The following is a 23,524-nucleotide window of genomic DNA, read 5'->3' as shown; positions in this document are numbered from 1 at the left end:
ATCTATATAATGAGAATGAGTACACTAACTTGATGTAGCCCTTTAATACTATTATTCTGCATATATTGAGATGGATCCCTAACAGCTGTTGGAGGATGACAGAAAATTCTTTCACTTTGGAGTTCTGCTTCCATAGATGTTTTGCAATGTGAAACTCTCTTTTTATTGAAAAATAAATTCCGCTTAATAAGCACAATACAGTAACGCTCCTCTCCTTTAATGAAAAAGTAAAGATGGTGACTTGCAACCTTGGCACCCTTTTTAAGTGCAAGGAATAGTAGTGGTAAGGCACAAACAGTGGGTCAAAATCGAAACAAAATTCTCCCCACTTGCATGAAAAAATTCTCAAGGGCAATAAAACCAAGGAAAGGCAGAATGGCTCTTGAGCAGAGTTTGACTGATGCAGCCTGGAAGCTTTAAAAAGGTACTTTCCACATAGTAAAAAGTAACTGTAACTTAATACTCTCTGCATATGAGTGTATAGATACCATACAAATTGAGCTGTCCAAAGAGTTGTTTTTGTAAAGGAGGCTTCTAACAGATTCGATCAGACCTGACTTTCTGTTCTCCGATTAGTGCAGATTACTCAGTCCCGTGACAGTAATGGGTAAAAGTCATCCTGGTTTTGCAAACACATTAGAAAGTTAATAGCTTTTTTTGTTCTTATTATACGAGTAAGTAGACAAATTGTTGAATTATGCATTACTACTCTCTACTATAAAGGTTTTGGCTAGGAGAACAGTTGTCTGAGGGTCATGAAAACACAATGGACTGTGGTGACAACTTTGCTGATTTAGTCTATGACATCAGTATATTAACTAATCACATATTCTTTTACATTCTACTCGAAGAGTATATAACTGATACTGAAAAATAAAGCAAGTTCATGTAGAGTAAGCAGCAGTTACTGATTCTATGTAGTAGAAACTATTAATTTGACTGTTACTTGTGAATTTGTCTTGTCCACTTTCTCCTTTCAATAAACTGTAAAAACTAGGTATGTGGAAGAAGTTCCTATTTGACCCCTGTCTGCTCCAGCTAAGAATATTCTTATCAGTACCTTGTATTCTGATATAGCAGAAATGTTCTCTTAAATATATACATACCTACTGTGGACACAGTAATACCTATTTTTGATGTCTTTAATTTGAAACTTGTTTTGGAAGGCTGATATTACCCATAAAGATTGAGGCAAAGGTGGCGTTCAGTCCCTTGACCTGCTCCTTGTCCTTTATGACCAGGTCCCCCTTCCCATTCAGAGGTCCTTCTCATTGCCCTTCATGCATTTCCCACATTTAGCTTTGGGTGGGCTTTGGCTTTTCTAACCCTGTACTTGCATACTCACATAGCACCTCTGTATTTCTCCCACATCACTTGTCCCTGCTGCTACCTCCTTATGTTTCCTTCTTATGTCTGAATTTTGTCAGGAGTTTTTTGATCAACCTCTGCTTGTTCTCCTGTTCATCGTCGAGGAGGTGATACTTGAAAAATCAGCAAACTCGCCTGGACCTCTCTTCTCTTTAGGACCATATGCTGCAGGATTGTTCCAAGCAGATTTCTGAACAGGCCACAGACACCTCTCCTGATGTCCAGGGTTGTGATCCTGCTCTTTGCTTTTTTTCTTCTTAGGATCCCAAACTACACTATTTCATGGTTACTGAAGCTAAGTTTGCCCACAGCCTTCGCATCCCTGACCAGCTCTTTCTTGTTTGTAATGATGAGGTCCAGCAGAGAATGCCTCCCCTCCTTGGCTCCTCACTCATTTGTATTGGGAGCGTCAGGTTTCTTCCAGTTGTCTGAAGAAGGCCTTGTGTACTTCCTCCTGGTAAGGATGTCTACAGCAGGCATCCACTGGAATGTCACCTGTGCCGTGAGCTCCTGACTGGCTCATTGTTCATGCCCAAGCAGAGTTCTGTGCATTCCAGCTGCTCTCACATAAACTCAACTCTCCCTTCTCACCTCCCAAGTGCGAGAAAACAAGCTGGACAGTAAGTGATGTTGTGGGAAGGGAAGCCTAGGAATTTCTTTCTTCCTGGGGCCTGTAGACTCAACACTTGTGCCAGTTTCGGGGTCTGCATTATAACTAGTTAAGTTATCAGAGAATGTTTGCTGTGTCTAAAGTAAGATTAATCTTTATTACATCTTTAGCAGTATGTCAGTCAGCAAAATCTTAAAAGATAGAAGGAAGGCAGTAATTTGGTGGGGATTTTCTGGGTGGAGGGTCTGTGGAATATTAGGTGTTGGATTTTGCTGTTCAGGTGCGTGTCAAACTGGAGGAAGCAGCGCTGTGATCCTTGATCAAATGGCACAGCTGATATTTGTTCCGCTGTGTGTGCTCTTTGCCAGCTACCTAGAGTGAGGTCCATGCTGAGTCATACCCAAATAGAAAACTTGCTTCCATTTCTGGGACTCTAGGTCTTGAGCTGTCACAACCAAATGACATTGTTCTGATTCTTCCAAATAAAAATCTGTGTTCAGTGAATGAAAACCTGTATTCAAGGAGGCCCTGTCTCGATTTTCTTGCAAGATAGCTGTAGTTTTCTGTTCCTGATACCTTTTTAAAAAAACTGCATATAGAAATAGAGAATGACTGTGCTTTTTGACCTGTTAGTTGAATTAAAAAGTGCTAATCCTTTCCCCTAACAAGAATTTCAAATTTTCCCCAAAGGTTAAGTGACTGAAGTGTGTGTGTGAAACTGAGCTTTTATTTTCTGGTTGATAGATAGAGGTATATGCAACTGACTGCAAAGGCTTTAACAATGCATTTCCAAGTGGCAGAGCAAATGTACTGTAGTGGGGTAGGGGAATAACAAGTTTGTCATCTAATTTCTGCCCTCTTGATGTCTTATGCAGGATTATCATCCCTCACTTTCACCTGAGAATGAGCTGCCAATTAATTTTTATTGCAATGATTCAGTAAAATGAAGAAATAGGCAAACACTTTTATTAGTCTAACCCTGTATTATCTCTGTTCTCTCAGTTTTCCTTGGTTCTGTCTTAGAAGCTCCCACAAGCTTCTCTAATTACCGTTTTCAGATAATTCCCCTCACTCCCTAGTGAACAGGTGAAAGGCAGGAGAGAGAAGTTCCAAATTCCCTTATGTTGGGCTATAATAAATTTAGTATTAGTTCCAATGCATCCAGAATTAATCTTGACAGTTTGCTCATCGTACTGTGAACTTCTTCAGATAGAAGACTGCCTCGGTGTCTTTCCTGGAACAGATGATACAAATAAATAGAAAAGTAGTGCTGTTACTCTAGCAACAAGAATTGTGCGATAATTAACTCTTGTCTGTCTGATCAGTTCTGAGTTGTGCACTATACTGAATCCTGTAATAAGCAGTAGCAGTGCTGGCTGTACAGTACTGGAAATACTTCTCAAAATCCTGAGAAGAGTGAGGAAGGCGGTGAGAGCAGACCTTGGGGGTTATGCAGGAAATGGGTAGGGGTGGAATCCCTGGGGGGCATCTCTGAAGAATAAAGGAGTTCACTAAGAATGGCATCTTCCAAATGCAAGAACAGTCCAGGAATGCAGACAGATTGATCAGGGGACTGTCTTGTCTTTACAGGGGACTCATGGCTGTGCCGTAGTCCTAGTGCTGTGTATGGGAGGTAGAAGCAGGTGTGAGGTACAAAGGAAGAATCTACAAACACTGGCCAGGCATATAACAAATGGTTTTTGGAAAGCCAGAGCTCACCTGGAGTTGATGCTTGCATGGCATCAAGGTCAACAAGAAGAGCTTTTATGACTTCATTAGCGGTAAAAGAGTGAACAAGGAAAAAGTGGTCCTGTTGCTGAACGATGTGATTTAGTAACATGGCTGAAGTAACACAGATAAGGCTGAGGTCCTCAGTACCCTCTTTGTTTCAGTCTACTAATAAAGTTTCTGAGATCTCTATATTCAGGAAGAGTTCAGGGAGGAGAACACTAGCAGTGGATGAAGACTGAGTCAGTTGGGAGATCTTGGCCCATACAAGTCCATAGGGCCAGATGGGCTGCATCTGAGGATGCTGAGAGAGCTGCCTGATGCCTTTGCAAGGCTGTTCTCTCACCTTTGAAAGGTCACAGAGAGCATGGAAAGTCCACTGCAACAGAAGGCAAATATTGCACCCATCTGCCAAAAGGACAATTTAGGAAACCATAGACTGCTCAGCTCCACTCTGGAGTCCTCGGGTAAAACTGTGGGAATGAGTCCTCTTGAAATACATTTTTGGGTACATGAAATAGAAGAGGGGGACTGGAAACAGTCAGTATGGATTTCCTACGGCTAAACTATGCTTGACCAGCCTGCATGCTTTCCACGATAGGTTTGTGAATAAAGGGAGAGCAGTAGTTGTTCATTTACCTTGACTTTAGCAAGGCTTTCAATATGGTCTCTCACAGTATGCTTGTATCCCAGGTGGGATGTTATGGTCTAGATGAGTGGACAACCAGATGGGTAAAAATCTGGTCATGTTCTATGTGGAGGCCAGTAACAAGTTGGGGTACTGGAGGAGCCTATATTATGTCCTGTTTAGTATCTTTAGCAGTGACCTGGAGGAGGTGATGGAGTTTACTCGTGCCTGCAGAAAACATCAAACTGGGGAGACCAGCTGATACACTGGAGGGCAGGACTGCTGTACTTTGGGACCTAAACAGGCTGGATGGGGGGCTAATAGGAACCTTATGAAATGCAGTGCAGTCCTGCACCTAGAAAGAGCTAACCCCTTGCAACTATAGAGCCTGGGCAGGCAGGAGAGCAACTCTGCTGAGAAGAAAGCCCAAAACTAAGACGGGAACAAAAAACCAAAAGGGAATTTGGGAAGTGAAATAGGAACAAGGGTGTTGATGAGAATGCTTGCCTTGCAGGGTGCATGGGAGGACTGGGAATCCCGACTCTTTATCTCCTTGCTTTTCCTGCACTGTGGTCATCTGTGTCTCCAGGCAGGTCATTTAACTTTTGTCTCATCACTCTGTCACTCATAAACACTAGCGATTTACTTGCAACATTCAGTAGACCTTTGAGTTCCTTGGGTGAAAAATGCCAGGGAATAACCCTTAAAAGCGAAGTTACTGACGCAAGGAACAAATAACAAACATGCGTGTTCCCCAGTAAGCCGTATAGTGCATTGCCTTCAGAATGTTATAGGCGAGTAAAAATGTTAATGTGAAGGGAAAAAATTAAAGCAGGAAAGTGAAGCAGCAGTGTGCTGGGGAGATGTTTCTCCTCTCTAAACACAAGAGGGAAATGTGGTGTAGTCCTGGTTAATGTAATTGCTTTGAGCAGGACAGGGTGAGCCAGTTTTTCAAATTGCGTGCAAGATTTCTGTCCTGCCTGCTTTTCATTGGGTTGCTAGACTGATGAGGTGGACTTTTTTTGCTTCCTTCACATGCTTCGTTACAGCGTAAATGCCCTGTTGCAGGTTGCTGAGGTAGGGTCAAAAGGAAAACCAGGTAATTTTTAAAATATCCTGTTGGTATGCTTGCCAAAACAAATCTTGCTAAGTAATGATGTATCAAAATCTTGCTGTGGGGGTTGTTCCCCTTGAGGTAATGGCTCTCAGCAGTCCTGCGGATGGGAGAATGGTTTAGTAAGGGCTTAAATCCTTGTGTTCTGGTTCTTCCTGTTCATGCACAGATAAAGCTTATATGTGCATATTAGTCCATGTGAAAGCTGAACATAACTAAACAGTAATTTACTGTAGGCTGAATAAAGGTTAAAGTAGGAATTTATTTTTCTGCATGGTCACTCATTTTCTGCCTACTTCCTGCCTTTTGAGGGAAGTGAGTATTGAAATTGAGCATACATACATTAATTCTTTGTAATTAATTAAGTATTCCTAGCTTTCCTCATCTTCCCCCAAATACATTAGTGCTGCTTTAATTTTGTTTAAAGTTGTGGGTATGCTATATGCTCTTGGAGTTATTCATGCTTCAAAAGACATGCAAGACACACAAGTAATTAATTCAGTCACAGGAAAACCTTGGAGTAAGGCAGGAATTTGATTATCTGTATTTCTGGCTGACCGAATTTAACAAATCAGTTGAGGGAAAACACATGTAGCATTCTGATAAATACGCAACTTCCAAAATGTTAGTCTTACTAAAATAAAAGGAAAAAAATGTAAGCAGCACTGAAATATCTCAGTCTCTCTATGTGCTATGGCTTACTTTATTTCCTAGTGTAGAACTGAGCTTAGTGTTGCAGTATGTAAATTTTTCTGCTTTAATGGTTGTCAAGTTTGACTCTCTCGCTTTTTTTCCCTGCTACTTCTTACGGGAGCTGCTTACAGAGAATTGAATTCATGGTTTTGGGGGTCATTATGTAATCTCTTCTGTATTTTGTGGCTGTTTTTTTCAGAGTACTTAATGCAGATTTGCTAATCTGCATTTTTCTTTACAGCTAAAATGACCAATGTGTACATGTTACTTCAAGACTTCATCTGACAAGCAGCAATTAAGCTTCACTTATCCTAAGAGTGAAGAGTATGGGATAGGTAACGCAGTATTAAAATGGTTTAGAGGCCAGAGTCGGTTTCTGGCCATATATACTTCTGATAGTTGTGAAGTCCTTTTGCTGGTCTTTACAGTTAAGATCCTTGATGAGAACCCACACTGTTGTCCCTCAGCAGAAGGCCTCTTCAGTGCCAGGGTATAGGTGTTTGTGAGGAACTTGGGAGTGCTGACTAATGTCTAACATTTAGAAAAGAAATAGCTTGTGCTTCACAGTAAAAACTTGTTAGAATGCTAATTAGATAATCAATACTATACTTGCTCATTACAAAAGAGAATAAAATACATATCAGCTCTGTTTCTGAGTTAGGCATCTCATTTTTTATCTGCCTTCAGCTTCTGTGTGCAAAATTCTTCTTTAGTCATCCATTTTTGCACTGTTTTGTCATGCGTCTAAACTAAGCACAGGAATAGGTCCTCAGAATGTCTTGCCGAGTTGCATTTTAGGTTGTTCATTGCCAGAGAGATTTGGGTTTGTAGTTTGTAAAGAACTATTGTTGTTGGTCTTTGCAATTGTTATTATTACAAATGAATAATTATATTTGAAGTACCATGTAAAACAAAGGCAGCCAGAAAGCAGTCCAGAAAAACAATTCTGGTAGTATGATTTGCATAGTCCAAATTCTAGAAAAAGCTGCCCATGTGTAGGAGGATTGCTGGTTCTTCTTTAAAGTTATGTTTTAGATTTTTGTTATAGATTTAAAAGTAAGTACTTGGGGGTAAAGGGTATGTGGGAGGCATTGCAATAAGTTTCTGGAACTCCTGAAGCAGAAGATGCAATAGAGAGCTTTGAAAAGATAAATATTATTGTAGTTCGAGTCATTTATTGCATGTGTCTTTGGAAAAAAAAAAAAAGAAGGCACAAACAAAACAGCTCTTAATTAGCTTTAATACCATATTAACAGTCCTCTGGACAAAGGCAGACAGTCATTCTCTTCCAAAGATAAGATACTAGTGATGGGAGTTTTTTCCACGTTTGCACAGATCCTGCACGCACAGTGCTTCTGATAAAATTGTTACAATTTTGAATTAAAAGGTACTTTTCCTCCTTTCCCTCCTTTTTTTTTTCTTCCTTCTTTTTATTAAAGATGTACTTTAGCCATGTATATGCTCTCTCACTGTCATTTTTTCAGAAGGAGCATCAGGAGCAATGGACTATTTCTGACGTGCCCACACAACAGCCAGGAGGAAAAGATAATGTAATGAAAATTAGTGTTTAGGAGCTCTCTGAGCTGCAACTCATAAGTTCAGGAATCTGACAGTATATAGGCTACTAGGCTGTTTCTAGATCTTAGCAGCTGCCAATTACAAGTCCATCTAACTTCTTACCTTATCTTATAGCATTAGTATGCATGGTTGTTCCAAACAGGAGACTTTCATTGGTCATCTGTGATTTTTTTTACATATTTTTATTTATATGTGCATGTATAATGTATACAACGAACACATTTAATAAAATGTCCTTAAAAATCAGCTTGCTTTGGTCTGCATAAAATATTTTCTATAGTGGGCGATGCTGTAAGCTGTGACACTTGTATAACACCCTGAACAGGACCACTCTTCCCTGATGACTTGCAGTTGGTGACCTTGAAACCTTCTGTGGATCTCAGGATACAGCAGCAACTCTGTTCTCCAAATAGACCTGACTCGCTTCTTTTTTCAGAAAGTGGGAAGTCTAGAAGAATGGTTATTTTTGGATGACTGGGTGAAGCAGTGCTTCACATGCATTTTTCTGCTATGAGGTTATGTATTAGTCCTCATTGTACGTTAAGCGCTTCTTTCCAGGGAGACAAGGGTATTCTCTCCAAGATCTTGAAGGCAGAGCCATTAGCTTTCATTTTACTTCTCAAAAAAACCTTCTTGCAGTAAGAAAGAGGGATTCACTTCTTTTCTACAGGGGTGTCTGTGCCTCAGCAAATCCTGAAGATGGCATTGGCCTCCTGCTTCTTTCTTCATCTTCAGTAGTCCTCCTCAGCATTCTGATTCCTTGTAGGCGTCTTGTTAGAGGGTTCCTTTCTATCTTCTTGCTCCCTAAAACGTTGTTCAGGAGTAGAAATGTTTATTAAAACCAGCTAAAAATTTTACGAAGAGATTTTGTGTTAAAATGGTTTTAGACTGCTCTAAGCTGACCTGGAAGTGTACCAAACTGAACTACATAAATTAAGTCTTGCTGGTTATGCAGGAGGTGCGTGAGCTACCTTTTTTTTTTTTTTTTTTTTTTTTCCCATAGCATGTATGTAGAGAAAGGGTGACTGGTGTATCTTTACTCATCCCACTTTTTTCACAATGGTCTGTTTCCATCATGAGAATAAATAAAAAGTTTCGATCTTGGAGTGATAATTCTGAATACAGAACCTCATGGCTAGCATGGACATAGGCTAGCAAGGGCAGAAACAGCTCTAGGGACTCAGAGAATTGAGAAACAGTCTGGACTTTGCTTACCAATAGCTGCACGTGCTTGACTGACTTGGGCTTGCTAATGCATTTCAAAGGTTTGAATGTTTGGGTTCTACCCCAGAGACTGCAAAGGTGTCTGCTAATACTGGGCATATTCCATGAGAAGAGATGGGAACCACTAGGGTAGAAACTGAAAGGATAAATCAGTGCACACTTTCCTTGATGTTTTTTTTTTTTCCTTTTTCTCCCGTGCTTTCCACTGCATATGTTGATTTGGAAGGAGAAGGTGAACCCTTCATATGTTCTATTCACTTTTCTAGAAAGGTACTTACGTCATCTCATAGTCCTGGTCTTTCTCCACCCGACAGCAGCAGCAATAGGCTAAAATACCAATAACTATAATTGCAGCAACAGCTCCACCAATGATGCCAGCGTAAAGAGCTATGTTCATGGATGCTATACAGGAAGAAAAGAATTAGCCCTTTGCAGTGAGAATATATCAAATGCCATCAGCACAATCACTGGACTTCAAATCCCTCCACCAGATGTCACATCTCACTGCCTACTCTGGATGTCAGATCCAGACTGAGGGGAAACCACATCTATTTTGACTACAGCAACTGTAACTAATTCTGTACTGGGTAGCTGACAAGTCTGCAGGAGCTATTAGTTAGTGTTAGGGAGGAGCCCTGGATGTGAACAACTGCTGTACTTTGTTGGTACATTCAGTTTCAGACTTTGGGGGCTCAGGCCTATCTCACTCTACACATTTTCTTGTCATCTGTGAACTAACCCTGTGAGTCAGTGAGTGCTCTATTAGCCTGTAAACCAATGCAGAGAATCTGTCTTAAAGGTAAAAAAAGTGTGCTATTTTTTTTGAGAGAAAAAGCAGAATTTTATACTTCTGTCTGCATTGCTTCCATTAATCTTTTGATGGTTAGCTAGGCTGCTTTCTCTGGTACTACTCTTCCAGTGAGCAACCCCGTCTCTTACGTGGCACAACGCTGACTGTCATGTTGCAAGATTCCTTTCCCACAGTGTTTGCTGAAGTGCAGATGTAAAAGCCAGAAGTATCTGCTGAGATGTTCTTCAGAGTTATTTGTTCCCCTGTTGAGAAACACAAATCCAGTCCAAAAAAAGAAAAGAATTAAACCAGGGAAGGAAGTGGGGACAGCAGCCCTTCAATTCCAGTCCAGGGTAGTGGGAGTGATGAGAGGTGATTAAAGCTGATGGATTGCTCTGTCTCGCTCAGGAGCTGCCCTAGGTTTTATTGTGATTTGTGGGAGGACAAACGGAATTGTGCTGTTTTGATTACAGGGAACATTCCTTTTAGAAAGAAAATTGTAGGTGGAGGGTAAAGAAGTATGTGTGTTTAGTGAAAGCTTTTTTGCATTGGATTTTACTGAGAAATACAAGGTGGCCCAAACTGGCATCTGGCTTTGAGAACTGGCCATCTGATGAATTAACTTGTAAAACAACAAAAAGCTCTTCAATCCTACAGCTCTTGGGATTTCAGATCTGAATTATTTAGCAGTGGGGGAAATAGTTTTCTAGTCTGGGAGAGGCCACACGGGCTGTGAAAATAAATGAAGGAAAAGAAATACAGTAACATGGGATTGCTATGATACCGATAGTTTTCTGTCTAACCTAACAGAGCCCAGAACGATATGCTAAACCTTAGTGCTCTCTGCTCAAGCAGTCAGTTTTTGTTGTTACATCTCCAGCTGACATTTGTATCTGTAGTCTATGCTTTTTGCCTGTGATCTTCTGATAAAGGTCTTGATACCTGCTCTAAAAGCAAAAAGGCTCTGAATACTTTTCAGTGACTTTCCTGTTTTATTTTCCCTGTCTCTGATCTCACTTCTTGCCAGCCAACGTGTGGGACTGAGATTCTGTTAAGTCTCTGCTGGCACCTAGCGCCAGGTAGTAAAAAGGCATGCAAACCAATAAACACACTGCATGCTTGGTTATTTTTTATTTTTTTTAATCTCTACATACTATCTGTGCTTACATCTATTTTTTTAATTATTTTTTTTCCGTGTGATGCTTATACCTCTCAGAGTTGCAGTCTATAACCGGATTGTAAATCCTCCTATATTAAATCCAAAGTAATTAACTGGTGAGACAAATTGGGAAAATGAAGGTCGGATACTGTCATTTTTGGAGTGGCTCCTAAAGGGGACTCTGCACACTTTGCCTAGCACGGAAAGAAATTGCTTGTAGCGACAGTACGTTCCGGTACATTCAGTGCTGTGCGTGACGCGTTGGCACCACTTAGTGGCCAGTCAAATGAATAAGGTTTGTGTCCCTGGTGTTATTTCGTCTTTTGCATAATTTATGCAAGAATAGGCTGGCGAGCGTTGAATCTCCTGTTTACTTTACATCCATAGCAATGCTACGATAGGTTAAACCACGAAGGGTAGGTTCAGATACTCTGTCTTTCTGGAGCTGAACGTAGGAGGAAGAAAAAAAGTTGTTTAAAGGAATAAATCTGAGTCCTCTGTTACTACTACACTTCAAAAACTATTAAACCCTAATTTATGTGTGAATAGTTCTACCAAAGGTCCTGTCATGGAAATTCAGTTCCTTTCTTTACAGATTCTGACTTATAAAATATTGAGGCCTGTGTGACAGTCCTAAAGAACTGGATGGCTCTTCTATGCTCAAAGCAGGAATGGTGTAACCACTTCTCATACCATCTTCCCGTAGGTGAGGAGTCACCTCTGGAAGGAAAGCAGCTTCCAGAGCCTGCTTTTGTTTGCCTTCACTCCAGAAAGCAACCTGGTCGTTGTCGAGCGAGCTGGGATACAAAGACACACCAGTTAAACCTCAATGTTGTTCCTCATGTTATGCCCCTCTTTACGCCCAGCAATTGAGAAGTAATTATTTCTGTCTGCTTCCAGAGTGAGCCAGCTTTTTTGCCAGGTGAGAGCTAAAATGAAAATCTTACTGACCATTGTTACTTCAGGTAGCAGTCCTTCTCCTCCTGCTAAGTTACTCATGAGTGTGTCTTGTATCAAAAGGACAGCTTTTCAAAATCCTGGACAGAGAACTTCCTAGAAAAAGCCTTAAGTGTGTTTTTCTATTTGTATTTCAAAATCTTTCCAACCCTGATCTACAGAGAGCTCAAAGACTTGATGTCTTTGAATTTGCCATACCTTCTGTTCTTTGTAGTACACGGGGCTCATTTTGTACATTGAAGCTTTGCCAGGTATATCTGGGCTTTGGGGAGCCCTCATGAGAAATGCAGGTCAGATTGATTGTCTGTCCGTATTCTGGTGTCCCCAAAATCTGGCATTCTGGCTTGGATGGTGCAACTGAAGGAAGAAAAAAGGAAGGCATTTTATTAATCGGAAGTAGTTTTTTTGTTTCAACCCATCTCCTGTACCTGTGGTTTTTATTCCTTCTAAACAGGCTGGTCTGGCACCTACCATTATCTTCTCTAAGCACTGGAGTGAACCTTGCTCTAATTTGTTTCTCCATCTTGGCACTCGTCAAACAAGAAGGAATTGTGAGATGCTTTTTGGGATATGTCTAATAGTGTTAGGTAATTCATCCTTTGATAACTGTAGTATGATAAGTCACAGTGGAATGAGGAATGCCCTGTAATGAGGCAAGGGTTATTAGGAAAGTGAACTGTATAACTCTTAAAGACAGTTTTCTACAGTCAGATATCTAAGGGATCTGGGTGCTCTAAGCCTTCCAACCTACTTCCGTAGTAGTAGGAAAAGATTAAAGATGGAATTGTAGATGATGACTTCCTGGGAAAGTCTTTTTTTCTGTTAGAAAATCTGTTGTCTAAAACAATGTGGATATTAGAGGAAGGACAGTGTTTTATCTAATGGATCTGGTGTTGCCCCATCATGCTTACCAAGGACAAAAAGAGCCAAGGTTGCAGTCTGTCTGGGGGGGTCATTCCGTAGACGAACGTTGCATGCATATGTCCCATTGTCTTCCATGGTCACTGCATTGATGGTGATACTGATGTCCCCTTGGCTTATATCACCACTAAACTGTATACGGTTTTCATAGCCTCTGCCATACTGTACAAGTCCATCAAAATACCTAGTGACCGCATCATCCTGATAGAGAGGGAGGGAAAATGAGCAATCTCAGTTTCTTCTTTGTGAGCCTACAACCTAACTTGATGGATTAGCCCACTCTTGAGAGAAGAGCATCTTGGAAAAGAGGGCCTTAAATTGCCCCAGTTTACCAAAAAGCCAAGAAAAACATAGGCATTCAAAAGGGTCTGAGTTTCTCTCTGGAATCCCCTTATCCCACCTTGTCAGAGACGACCGATTTCTTTTGCTGGGGCTTATTCACCTTTCCTCGCCATGACAGGACACTGTGAGATTTGTCTGAGATCCATAATATGTAAATCAAATTGTCCTACGATTACAGAAACTCCCTTGCTTTCTTCCTGCAAGGATCTTCAGAGAAGAAACCAGTGGCAGTTACTGCAAGGAGATTGCCAAAGGCTGCTTCCCTTCTCACTAATTCCCAAGAAGTCAAGGAGAACTTCAGAGGTCTCTCTACCTTCCAATACTCCATATGAACATAGGAGACCTCAAGAATCTCTCTGGGTGCTATTATCATCAACTGAAAACCTCTTATATAGTATCAAAGATACGTATATATACAAATATATGTGTATAATACATACACATACCTTTTTATAAAGTATCTGAGCATGTCACGTATTTTAATAGATGTAAACCCACGGTGTGTAGTGATGTATCCTCAGTACACAGTTGCAAGACCAAGAGAGAGGAAGGAGAAGGGTGGGGACTGTGCTAGTATCATGCAGTAGATTTGGGATAAATTGCATCTAGAATCAGAGTTTCTGTTTGCATAGTTTTGAGATTAAAGAAAGTCTTAAAGGAATCTTTCTTTCAACACACATTCCCACCCACAGTCCTGCTTCCATCTATCTTCTCACCCCCCTCTTGGATGCCCTATCTTATGTTTCTTTATGCAACTTGATTTACCGCACTATTGATTTTCCTCCAGACAACAACGTCTCCTGAGTGAATAGGAGCCTCCGTTTTGAAATGACAGACAAGAGTAACGTTGTTCCCTCGTGCCACCTGTGTTTCCTTGGCAGGTGCTTCCACAGTGAGGGCATGAGCAGTCACCAGAACTAGGAAGAGAATAAATTCTGCAGTCAGCAAAGTTAATGACATCTGGATTCCACATTTTGTGTCTTTGACTTTCTTACACACCACAACAACCCCACGCCCGCCTCTGTCATCTGTGACATTCCCCACTGCGCAAGAGGTGACGTATACCGGGGCTGGTTGACTATAGGAAGCTGCTGCACAGGATGGCTAAGAGCTAAACTGCTTTCCTTTCCTCACTTCCCTTGTCTTTAGCTGGACATACATTGCCATAGAGTTTATAAAGATGTATTTATTTTTTTTATGAGCCCTCTTTCAGTGTGACTGACATACTTTGACAGTTCTAAATGTAGAGAGAGAGATGGATAAACAGATAATATGAGTGCATCAGCAGTCTTAAGGATTCAGGCTAAACTAATAAATTGATATTGTCAAATTTCAGGGATAAGGAAAACTGTCAAATAACTTGCCTCAATCCAAATCCATACAGAAGTGACATTTTATGCTAGGAAATCAAAACCTCTTCATGTAATGCCCTGAAAAAGAAAAAGCTAGAAAAGCAAAGAGAGCTTGAAAGAAACAAGAGAAGAATAGCTATTGGTTTTTAAAAATGAGTAGGGTAGTAGTCACCTTTCTCCAAGGACTGTAGCTCCTGCCAGTGGAGCACAGGAATAGCTGAACGTTGAATATAACAAAAATCCCTGTATGCCCTGGTGAAGCGTGCAGAGTGCAGGTAGGTCTTTCTTGTACGTTGTATTCCACTTGACTTGATGCTTAATTCATCATACCTGAGCATTAGCTAGTGGCAGGTCTTAGTTATTCTCAGAATTAGGCTGGTGTTCACCTCTGCCCTGCCATAGATGACCTTCGTGCCTGTTTATGTTTAAAAACGCCTGCTTTCTCCTTACAGTGTGTGGTGGTTTTTTGCTTTGTTTTTTGTTGTTTTTTTTTTAATGACACCAAAGGTAATAATTGAAAAAATCTAAGTCTGAAACCGATTAGAGAGTGGAGGGACGTGGGTAAGGGAGTGCTGCTCAAAGGCTCTCCTATGGCAAAGAGGAAGATGGTGCAGTAAGGAGGAAAGTGGAGGAGGGCAGAGGTCTGTGCTCTCCCCAGGAGGGGCGTGCTTTGTGTGGCGGTGAAGGTTTCGGAAAAACCGGGGTGAGTCAGTGTTCCCTGGAGAGGATTTGACTGAAAAGTTGCTGTCTAGCAAGCTTTGGGTCTTCATTCTGCCGTATGTGTGTCCAGGTTAGATCATAAGGAAGTGTAGTATGTAAGGGAGGGAGCAAAGGGCATCTAGATTTCCACTTTGAGTTGCAAAGTGATTGTGAATACATGCTTTTTTGGACAGGAAAAAAACCACAGACACATACATTAGGTCAATAAGAGTTAGCCATTATCAAGTTGAGCAGTACCAGATCCTTGACTATAGCAGCAGTGAACAATAGTGTCCCTTAGAAAATAACAGCATAGGGACCCAAAAGGTTTTGTTGTCACTGCTAGGAACCTGCTGGTAGCAGTTCAGGTATCTGCACAGGGTAACATGGGACAGTTGCTCCCCTGTGGGAGAGGCAAAAGCTTCTGTAACAGTTTCCTGGATCCAGTCTGTCCTCTTCTTAGAATTGGCCCATATTTCCTGAGAGGAGTTTGATGGGAATTTTCACAGCAGCCAAACCTTTCCCTCCTCTGCACCCCTCCTTCCTTGTTGCCCTTCCACAGCTGTCTTCAGAGTCAGCTTCAGATATTTCCAGCAGGATTGCAAAGACGGCCTTCTGCGTTTGTTAGCATCCTGGTAAGAAAAGGTGGCTGAGTGACCAGAGCAGGAGGCTTCTAGCTGAAGTTCTGGTCGTTCCTCATTCCCCATCCCATAACAGAGTTGTTCTGTGGTCTTGCACAGTTAATTAATTAAGCATGCATTTTAGTCTCTTCCCCTGTGACATCGCGGTAGTGGTTTCTGCTCTCTCGGGGATTAATTCATTTACAGCTGCTGACAGCTATGAGAGAGAAACGAGCTGGGCAAAGTATTTCTAGCACGGTTTTATTGCAGCCACTCCCAGGTCTTTCCCTGCTCTGGAGCACCTGGTGCAAGGGCCATGTTTGTGTAGCCCCAAGGCTGACTGCATTTTCTGACTACGTTTTTCATCATGCCCTTGAGAGACATCTATGAAAGCTTTCTCGTTGCTTGTCGTGACTGGATAGAGACACTTTCCTGCATTTAGGTGAAAAGCATCACCTGTACTAGGAGATTGAGCAAAATTCATTTCCTCGTCCTTTTGTTACTCAGAAACTGGTTCCACCAGGCTGGGGTTCACTGACAGGTCATTAACTCCGCCCTGAAGCAGAGAAGAGGCTGCCTAACCCTAAACCTTCCCCTCACAAGTGCTCTTCCTTCCTCCAATTGGATGACTCAAATCCTACAATAAATGAGATGTTTGTTTTTTTCCAAACATGTCTTCAGCGCAGAGTGGGGGAACCAAACACTACATACAAGAGAAACAGCCTGTAACAAGCGAGACTGCTTATTCATCTGTTGCTGTCACCCTAGTGCTCGAATTCTTCTGATGCTCTCCTGTTTTTCATCCACAACATCTCTTTCTGGCTCCCATTTCTCCCTTGTTGGGGCTCCTTCTGGCTCTCTGGGAAGCTGCACAGTTTCATTCTGGGATGCCATTTACTCACGCCAATTTCCGCCTTCCCCCTCCTCACTATATTTCACCTCTTCACCAAGTCACCAACAGCCAGCTAGTCACAGTCAGCATGTCTAAAAATTGGGGTTTATTCTTCAGGGTTGGGTTTTTTTTCTGAGAGAAAACAGAATAAAGTATGGCTGAAGGGAGGGGAGGGCCAATTCTGAAAGAAGTTCAGAAAAGGAGAGAGGATGAATAGCCTATATAGTACTAGAGGGATGGCATCACCTAGATTTAAGCCTTAGAGTTACTTTTCTGTGTGTTATCAATTAGTATGTTTATAACATTTTGAGAAATTGAGAAAGGCTTTATCTCCCTCTGCTCAACTTAAACATTAGTACTTGTACAAAGGAAGAAGAAAATCAAAGTGAGGTGTCTACTTTCACATTCCTTACTGAGTAAGTGTTAATCAAAACAGAATGAAGGGCAATTAATAGAGCTGGAAACAATTAGAGGAGTATTTTGTTTGCTGAAAAAATTGAGATTCTGATTAAGCAAAATTGTTATTGCCTGTGGCAGGGGAGTTGGAAATAGATCTTTAAAGGTCCCTTCCAACCCGAACCATTCTATGATTCTATTTGTCTTGGTAGATTTGGCTAGTGAGAAAAGTAGGAAAAGTGGAAATGTTTTACTTCACTTTTACAAGGAAATGCTCTAACTTTTAATTTCTCAATACTTTACTTCAGAATTTAGCTGAAATTTAATTCCAAAGTAGGAGAGGGGAAACCTGTTAAATGTGAAATTTGCAGCAAAAGTAAATATTTTGTTTGATTCAGAATGACTGAATGGCTTTTTCTTCAGCAAGAAGTTCACAGTACCAGTTATTCACACAATTGGAGTGAAAAGCTGTGCAGCGGGAGAAGTCAGTCTGTGCCGAGATCCTGATGCAGCTCATTCAGGGCAGCTCTGGCATCCCAACACTGCACTGCCTTGTGCTGTGCGGTTTCTCCACTCTGGTGCAGTGCAGGAATCTACTACACCTTCTCCAGAAATTTTTTCACAGGCCAGTGTTTTTAACACTGAATTATTACCATTTGAGTCCTGCCCAAACAGGCGAGAAGAGCTTCACCCACCATACACATTTCTCTTCTGAAAAGTTTCCCATCTGTAATTTGGATCGCATGAATGGCGAGAATAATGAAAAAGGAGAAAGAATACCAATGGCATTACACAATTTATGTAATGATCATGAAATCATGACCCAAGTCACATTTGTTGCATATGGAGCACATCCACTTTTTCTAATTACATTAAGTTTTGTGAATTTCCTTCTTGTGGGTCTTATTATTGAAGTGAGGCTTTCAGGATTTTTGATAAAAAAACAAGAGGTTTCCATGTGCATAGCTTTGTCTGAAGTTTGGAAGAAGGTGTAGGAGCATTGGTATGAGAAGACAAGATGGGTCAAAAAGCAGTGGAACTGAGACTGCAGGCTCTGCAAGGCAGGATGAGAAAGGGCAAGTCTGTGATGAAGGCTGAGGGTGAGCTGTCTGATTTATATATGTTAGTGGGGATCATTATGCATCCCCCTAACATGAATAATATAGGGAGATCACGAGTTGTATGGGAGTTCATACAAACAGTAGGATTTAGACTCACAGAGACGTCCACTACATGCAGATTTACATATAAAAGAATAAAACCCAAGGACTTTTCCACTTCCAGCTGAGAAAGTTCCATCTTCAGAGATAAACATCATATTTAACAGAGGCCATTAAAACTGTTTTTAAAAATACTTTACAGCCTCATGAAGAATAGCATTCTTTTCCTGTTTCTAACACTGTCTTGCAGCTTTAGGAGATGCCTGTGAGTCTGGACATTCAGCACAGAGACAGTAAACACACCTGCCTGATCATAAACATGAAGGAACTTTTACTAAACACAAAAGAAACACACAAAGCCCATTGGAATACGCAGGCTTTGTAGTGCTGTTTCCTTCTACCCAACCCTTGAGGACATAACCGAATTAGTACTCACTTGTACCAAAAATGAACAACCAAAGGCTTTTCATTGCCATCCTCCTCATCGCTCCGTTGTTTCACCTCAAGGTGCTCTTCCTTGTAATCTCTAGGTGGCTGGGTAAGTAATTCGCTTTAGCTGAAGGGCTGCTTCACGGTAGCATCGCAGGTTCACTTCCTCAGTCTCTTTTAAAGCGCTGTTTCTCTGGCCTGCCACTCCCCTCCCCGCCAGAATGACAAGCCAGATCACCAGTAGGCTTTGACACGGCTCCGCTGCTCTTTGCCTAGGGGCAGAGAGGAGCCTTGTGAACTCCCTCCCCAGTTGTGAACTTTCTTCCCCAATTAAACAGCCTTTCCCAGTTTCTCCTAACACGCAGGTACACAAAGCGAGAGAAGAGGCACACCGACGGGTGCGGTGACTGGGAGCGTGCAATACAACAATTGAAGTCATGCATGCGATGACACGTAACTAGGGAAGAATAAGCCTCATTCATCTTAAGTATTTATTAAGGGACCCTAGGGCCAGAGTTAAAAAAGTATTGAAGTGTTTCACAGGGCAGGCTGCTGCCCACATCGCATTAAGGAACTGCAATGCCTAACTCCACTTACTTTAAATACCTGTAAGAATATGTAATTTATGCTAATTTGATGACTAATGTGGCTTATCTAAATATAAGTGACTTGCATCTCATACAGGTTCTTATGCACTTATGCCTACTGTTCAACTGTCCCGGTGTGTGGCCTGCACAACAGCCGTATGTACCAAAGGTACCTTCTACCTTTCTGCTGAAAAAGGCTGTTAGATAAACTGATCAATGGCTTGTAGCACGCTAGCTACGTACCCACTGAGACATGCGTAGTGGAAGTCCAGCCACTGCTCACGTATTTTGGCTGGGCAGTCGGAAAGCACAAATAACTTCTGCTGTAATTGACTGAGGAATAAAGGGAGGACTGATGGCAGCTCAGACAGATATCTGACATTACATTTAATTGAATGCAGCTGGCTAGCATGTCTTTTAAACTCTTTACTGCCAATAGGTAGCAAGGGATGTCTCCATCTGGGATAGTCATCTGTGCTCTATTTCTAGCCATTTGAGAGACAAGTCACTTTTAGGGTGTGAGTGATCATTTTAGGCATTTTAGATGGGGACTTCATGTCTTTAGACCTCATTTGCAGCTTAAAATAATCATACCCACAATGCAGTGATAATACTGACGAATTCTGTTTTGATTGTTGAAGGAGGATACCTCAAAAGCGGGTGCGTACACCACAGATAGCTTTGTTTAATCTAATAAAGTGGATCTTGATCTTGATCTTGTGCTGACCCCATGGTAAACCTGCCAAAAGCCATGCTAAAGACTGCCTTTTTGTCTCCGTGGCGGTTGTTCAAAACACCTCCAAGACAATGAAACTTATGAGTGATTGGAAATCCAATCCTGATAGAAAGGACTGTCTATACTTTGTGCTTGATACATAGCCTCAGTTCTCTTTAAACAAACTGTTAGCACAAAGCAAATTAAAGCATATACGAGTACAGAAACTGTATTCTTTGGCAATCTTCCAAATGAAGATGGCCAATAGAAAAATCCATCCTGCCGTATCCATCTCTAATAGGCTGCAGGCATTAGGAAGTGGCAAGGACCCTGCAAAGAGAGGAGAGCCTTTTTCCAAACAGCTTGCTAACCTCTAAATGCTAGCTACAAATGACTTAAGATGTAAACAAAACTGGAGCAAGGTCAGTAGTCTCTTCCTCTTTGGAGCCCACAGGGATGAGGTTCCTCACAAGGATGAGTTTCTTAAATTTTTACCTCCTTTAAAGATTAACGAACTTCGTGACTTTATCCACAGCCTCCGGGGAGAGACATGTAGGATCTTTACTCTAGCTTCCACACTTTTGATTTTGCTCCCATTTAATATTTTAACTGAATTTGATGAACAGAGATAGTGACAGAAATGCGATCACTGTACACCATCTGCCCGTACTTCCTCTGTTAGTTCTCTACATAACAGCTGTGAGTATTCACCGAAAGAACTTGGTTACAGTCCTTGACAGACACTGTACCAACTTGGTAAGCTTGCCATTATCCTCTTCACAGAAATAAGAGTTTCACTATCATTTATACAACCTGTCTTCCCTCTCTTCTCCCCAATAATTTCAAAACGCCCTTGACTGATATCAGCTAAGTTTGACAGATAGTAATCTCAAAGATGGGAAGTTCCTTTCAGTCATGTAAAAATCAGCAATCCTAATTGATAAGAGAGAAATCTAAATTAATGGTACCTCTTAGGCATCAATCAGTCGTTGTTTTCCATTCCAAGAATCCATGGTTGCACAACGGATGCACCTAACCATGGTCTGTCTCATCTCTAGCGCAGCCAGGCAGATAGGGAAATTTGGTATGGCGAGTAGTCACAGGGGGCAAGAGTGGATGGCTTCGTAAGGGATGTTTATTGTGCTGGGGCACCTGGACTGCAGGACTCACGTCCATTGGAAACCAGGCTTGTTAATCCCACTGCTTGTGGAAATACATGGGTTTTAGTCTGTATTCTTAACTTCAGCAACTGATTAGTAAAAAACCCACAACAGAGAGAACTTGCAGAGTTAAGCTGAAAACAGTGCCTATAACAATAGTTCCTAAAATACCTAAAGCAGGTCTGAACTTAGTAACCTTACTGTCTAAAAGATGGTATGTAGATGAAGCACTGCATGTTAACCCTGAAATAAATGCACTATTTCTATTTTCACATAAATTTAGCTGTAAAAGTAACAAGATGCATCCTCTCCGAGCGTATTGGCATGTGTCTGGTTCCATTGTGCTGGGGAGGAGGGACAGGCACTGGATCTCACCTCACGGTCCATAACTTGGACAGGCTGCCTTATCTGGTGTCCGCACGGAAATATTGGTGTGGAAAGGATTCACTGGGGGAACAGTTTTACCCTGCCTCTCTCAGACACTCAGTTGCATTGCAAGTAAATAAGTTGTCACTGAGATTGATAATGTTCTGTTGTTTTGGAGACTTAGTTAAATAAGAATGGTTTCCTAGGTATCATATACTTCAACACTTGATACTTACATAAATCTGATATTAAGACACTTGTTTAGATGCACTTTATTTACTGCTTTTGTTAGTTATCTAGGCCTAGATTGGAAAAAGATCTTTAGGCACTTATTTCCTGTCACTTTTCCCTGATAGTTCTCGTTGGGGGCCTCAGGAGCTGTGGATAAATGCAGGAGTCAAATGCACAGTTTACCTATGAGAAGTCGGTAGAGCTGCCCAAACAGAAACACTGGGACAGCTGGCAGTTTTAAGAGATTTTAATTTTGTTTCTGGGTTGACTTTCTTTCACTGTGTAGTGTAAGCTGCCAAAACTCACAGGCATTGGCACCACAGCTAAAAGAACTGCCAAAGCTTTGCCATTGCCCTACTTAGGCTAATGCAGGCTATGTCTTAGCACAGGTTGACACACATCGACTTCTTCGTCACTCACCCATGGGCACTGCAAACCCTCAAAGTCTTATTTCTACTGATGGCTGCAGCTCTGGGGAATCTTTTTGCTGATATATAGGATTTTTAGGGGATATTATTAACTTATTTAAATGAAACTGCCATTGGCATGAAAAGCTTTAATAGAAAACTAGGGTGGCTTCATTGTCTTGCCAAAAATACATACTCTGATAAGGCTCACCTATAAAAGCCAATGAGGATTAATGCATAGGTGGCATAGTGCTAACACTATAAATGACGGTAACTCCTGTTAAGTTAAGCCAGAGAAAGAGGAACCTTCTATCAAGATCCCATCTTTCCCACCTAAGAGGACAGCACCTGGCCATGTTCAGTTTGGGTTCATCTATGAATGGATGTATTAATCACCAATGACAGATGCCCAGCCACTTACAGCTACTTACTTTTTGCTATGTTTGCATGTGCATACATTCATTAGCAAAGATTTCTAGCTTCCTTGTCTCTGTTCTGCATGGTCATCTTGATCCCATAAATGAGCAACTTGTAACAAGCAGTGAGGAAGAGCTGCCAGGCTGCCTGCTGTCAGTGTATTCTCCACAAGTCTGCAACGTACGTGATCCTATCTGCATCTCTGCACGTGAACGGTTGCGGTGGGCATGGCAGGGCTTTCAGGTCTAGCCATCATCCCTTGCTCTAGTTGTATCCTAAAGATTCATGAACGGCATTTTCAGAAGCAGCTCAGTGACTTAAAAGCATCAGGTTTTATCGGGTCTCAGTGGTATACATGCTCCCACAACATTTAGGTCCTTTGAAAGCTGTATAATAAGGGAGTCCATAGGCAAATGTCTTTAGATCACTTCCTGTCTCAATTAGCACTATTTAACGAGAACACATATGGCACTGCTTAGCAGATGTGGGTAAAAATTGCATTGCCCAGAGGAGGCAGCTGTAGGATCAACACAATTCATCCTATTTTGGTACATGAAACCATTAGGATCACTTCAAACCTGTAATCAGTAATCCATTTTTCCCCTTGATATGACACCCGAGATTCAATATACCACTTTCTCTTGTTCCTGCTTGCTCACCCCAGTAACTGTATTAACACAAGTGTAAGCTATGAGCATACAAAGGCTTGAGTGCCTGTTTCATGGCTCTTCCCTGCTGTGATGTGGCATCCCTGCAGATGTGGCCCTATCCCTGTGTGGGGATGCAGCACTCAAGTAAGAAGCAAAGAGGGGTACGCAGGCCCTGCCCAGCATGATGCAGCAGCAAAGGTAAGAGACAGGTCAGTTGTCTTTTCCATTTCCTTCCTTTTTTGCTTGTTTGTTTGCAAAAGGAATCAACAGTGGGATGTCATTGCATGCCTCAGAACTGGAGGCCCTAGTACAGGTAAATAGCACTTAGGCT

At 41.5% G+C, this 23,524-nt stretch overlaps 1 protein-coding gene across 1 annotated transcript; it reads right to left on the bottom strand.

Annotated features, from left to right (window-relative positions):
- Nucleotides 1-8,104: 8,104 nt before the first annotated feature.
- On the bottom strand, nucleotides 8,105-18,871 carry GPA33 (glycoprotein A33). Its single transcript, XM_074572846.1, has 7 exons — nucleotides 18,668-18,871; nucleotides 13,878-14,029; nucleotides 12,761-12,971; nucleotides 12,048-12,206; nucleotides 9,883-9,996; nucleotides 9,222-9,345; nucleotides 8,105-8,523 (listed from the first exon to the last, which is right to left on the bottom strand). Exons 1-7 carry the CDS (start codon nucleotides 18,714-18,716, stop codon nucleotides 8,451-8,453), a joined length of 882 nt encoding a protein of 293 aa, XP_074428947.1. The 5' UTR covers nucleotides 18,717-18,871; the 3' UTR covers nucleotides 8,105-8,450.
- Nucleotides 18,872-23,524: the final 4,653 nt, after the last annotated feature.

Source organism: Larus michahellis, chromosome 1 (genome assembly GCF_964199755.1).
Source record: "Larus michahellis chromosome 1, bLarMic1.1, whole genome shotgun sequence".
Classification (NCBI taxonomy): domain Eukaryota; kingdom Metazoa; phylum Chordata; class Aves; order Charadriiformes; family Laridae; genus Larus; species Larus michahellis.
Note: the sequence above shows the minus strand (reverse complement) of the source record. Positions and strands in the feature narration are given on the sequence as shown.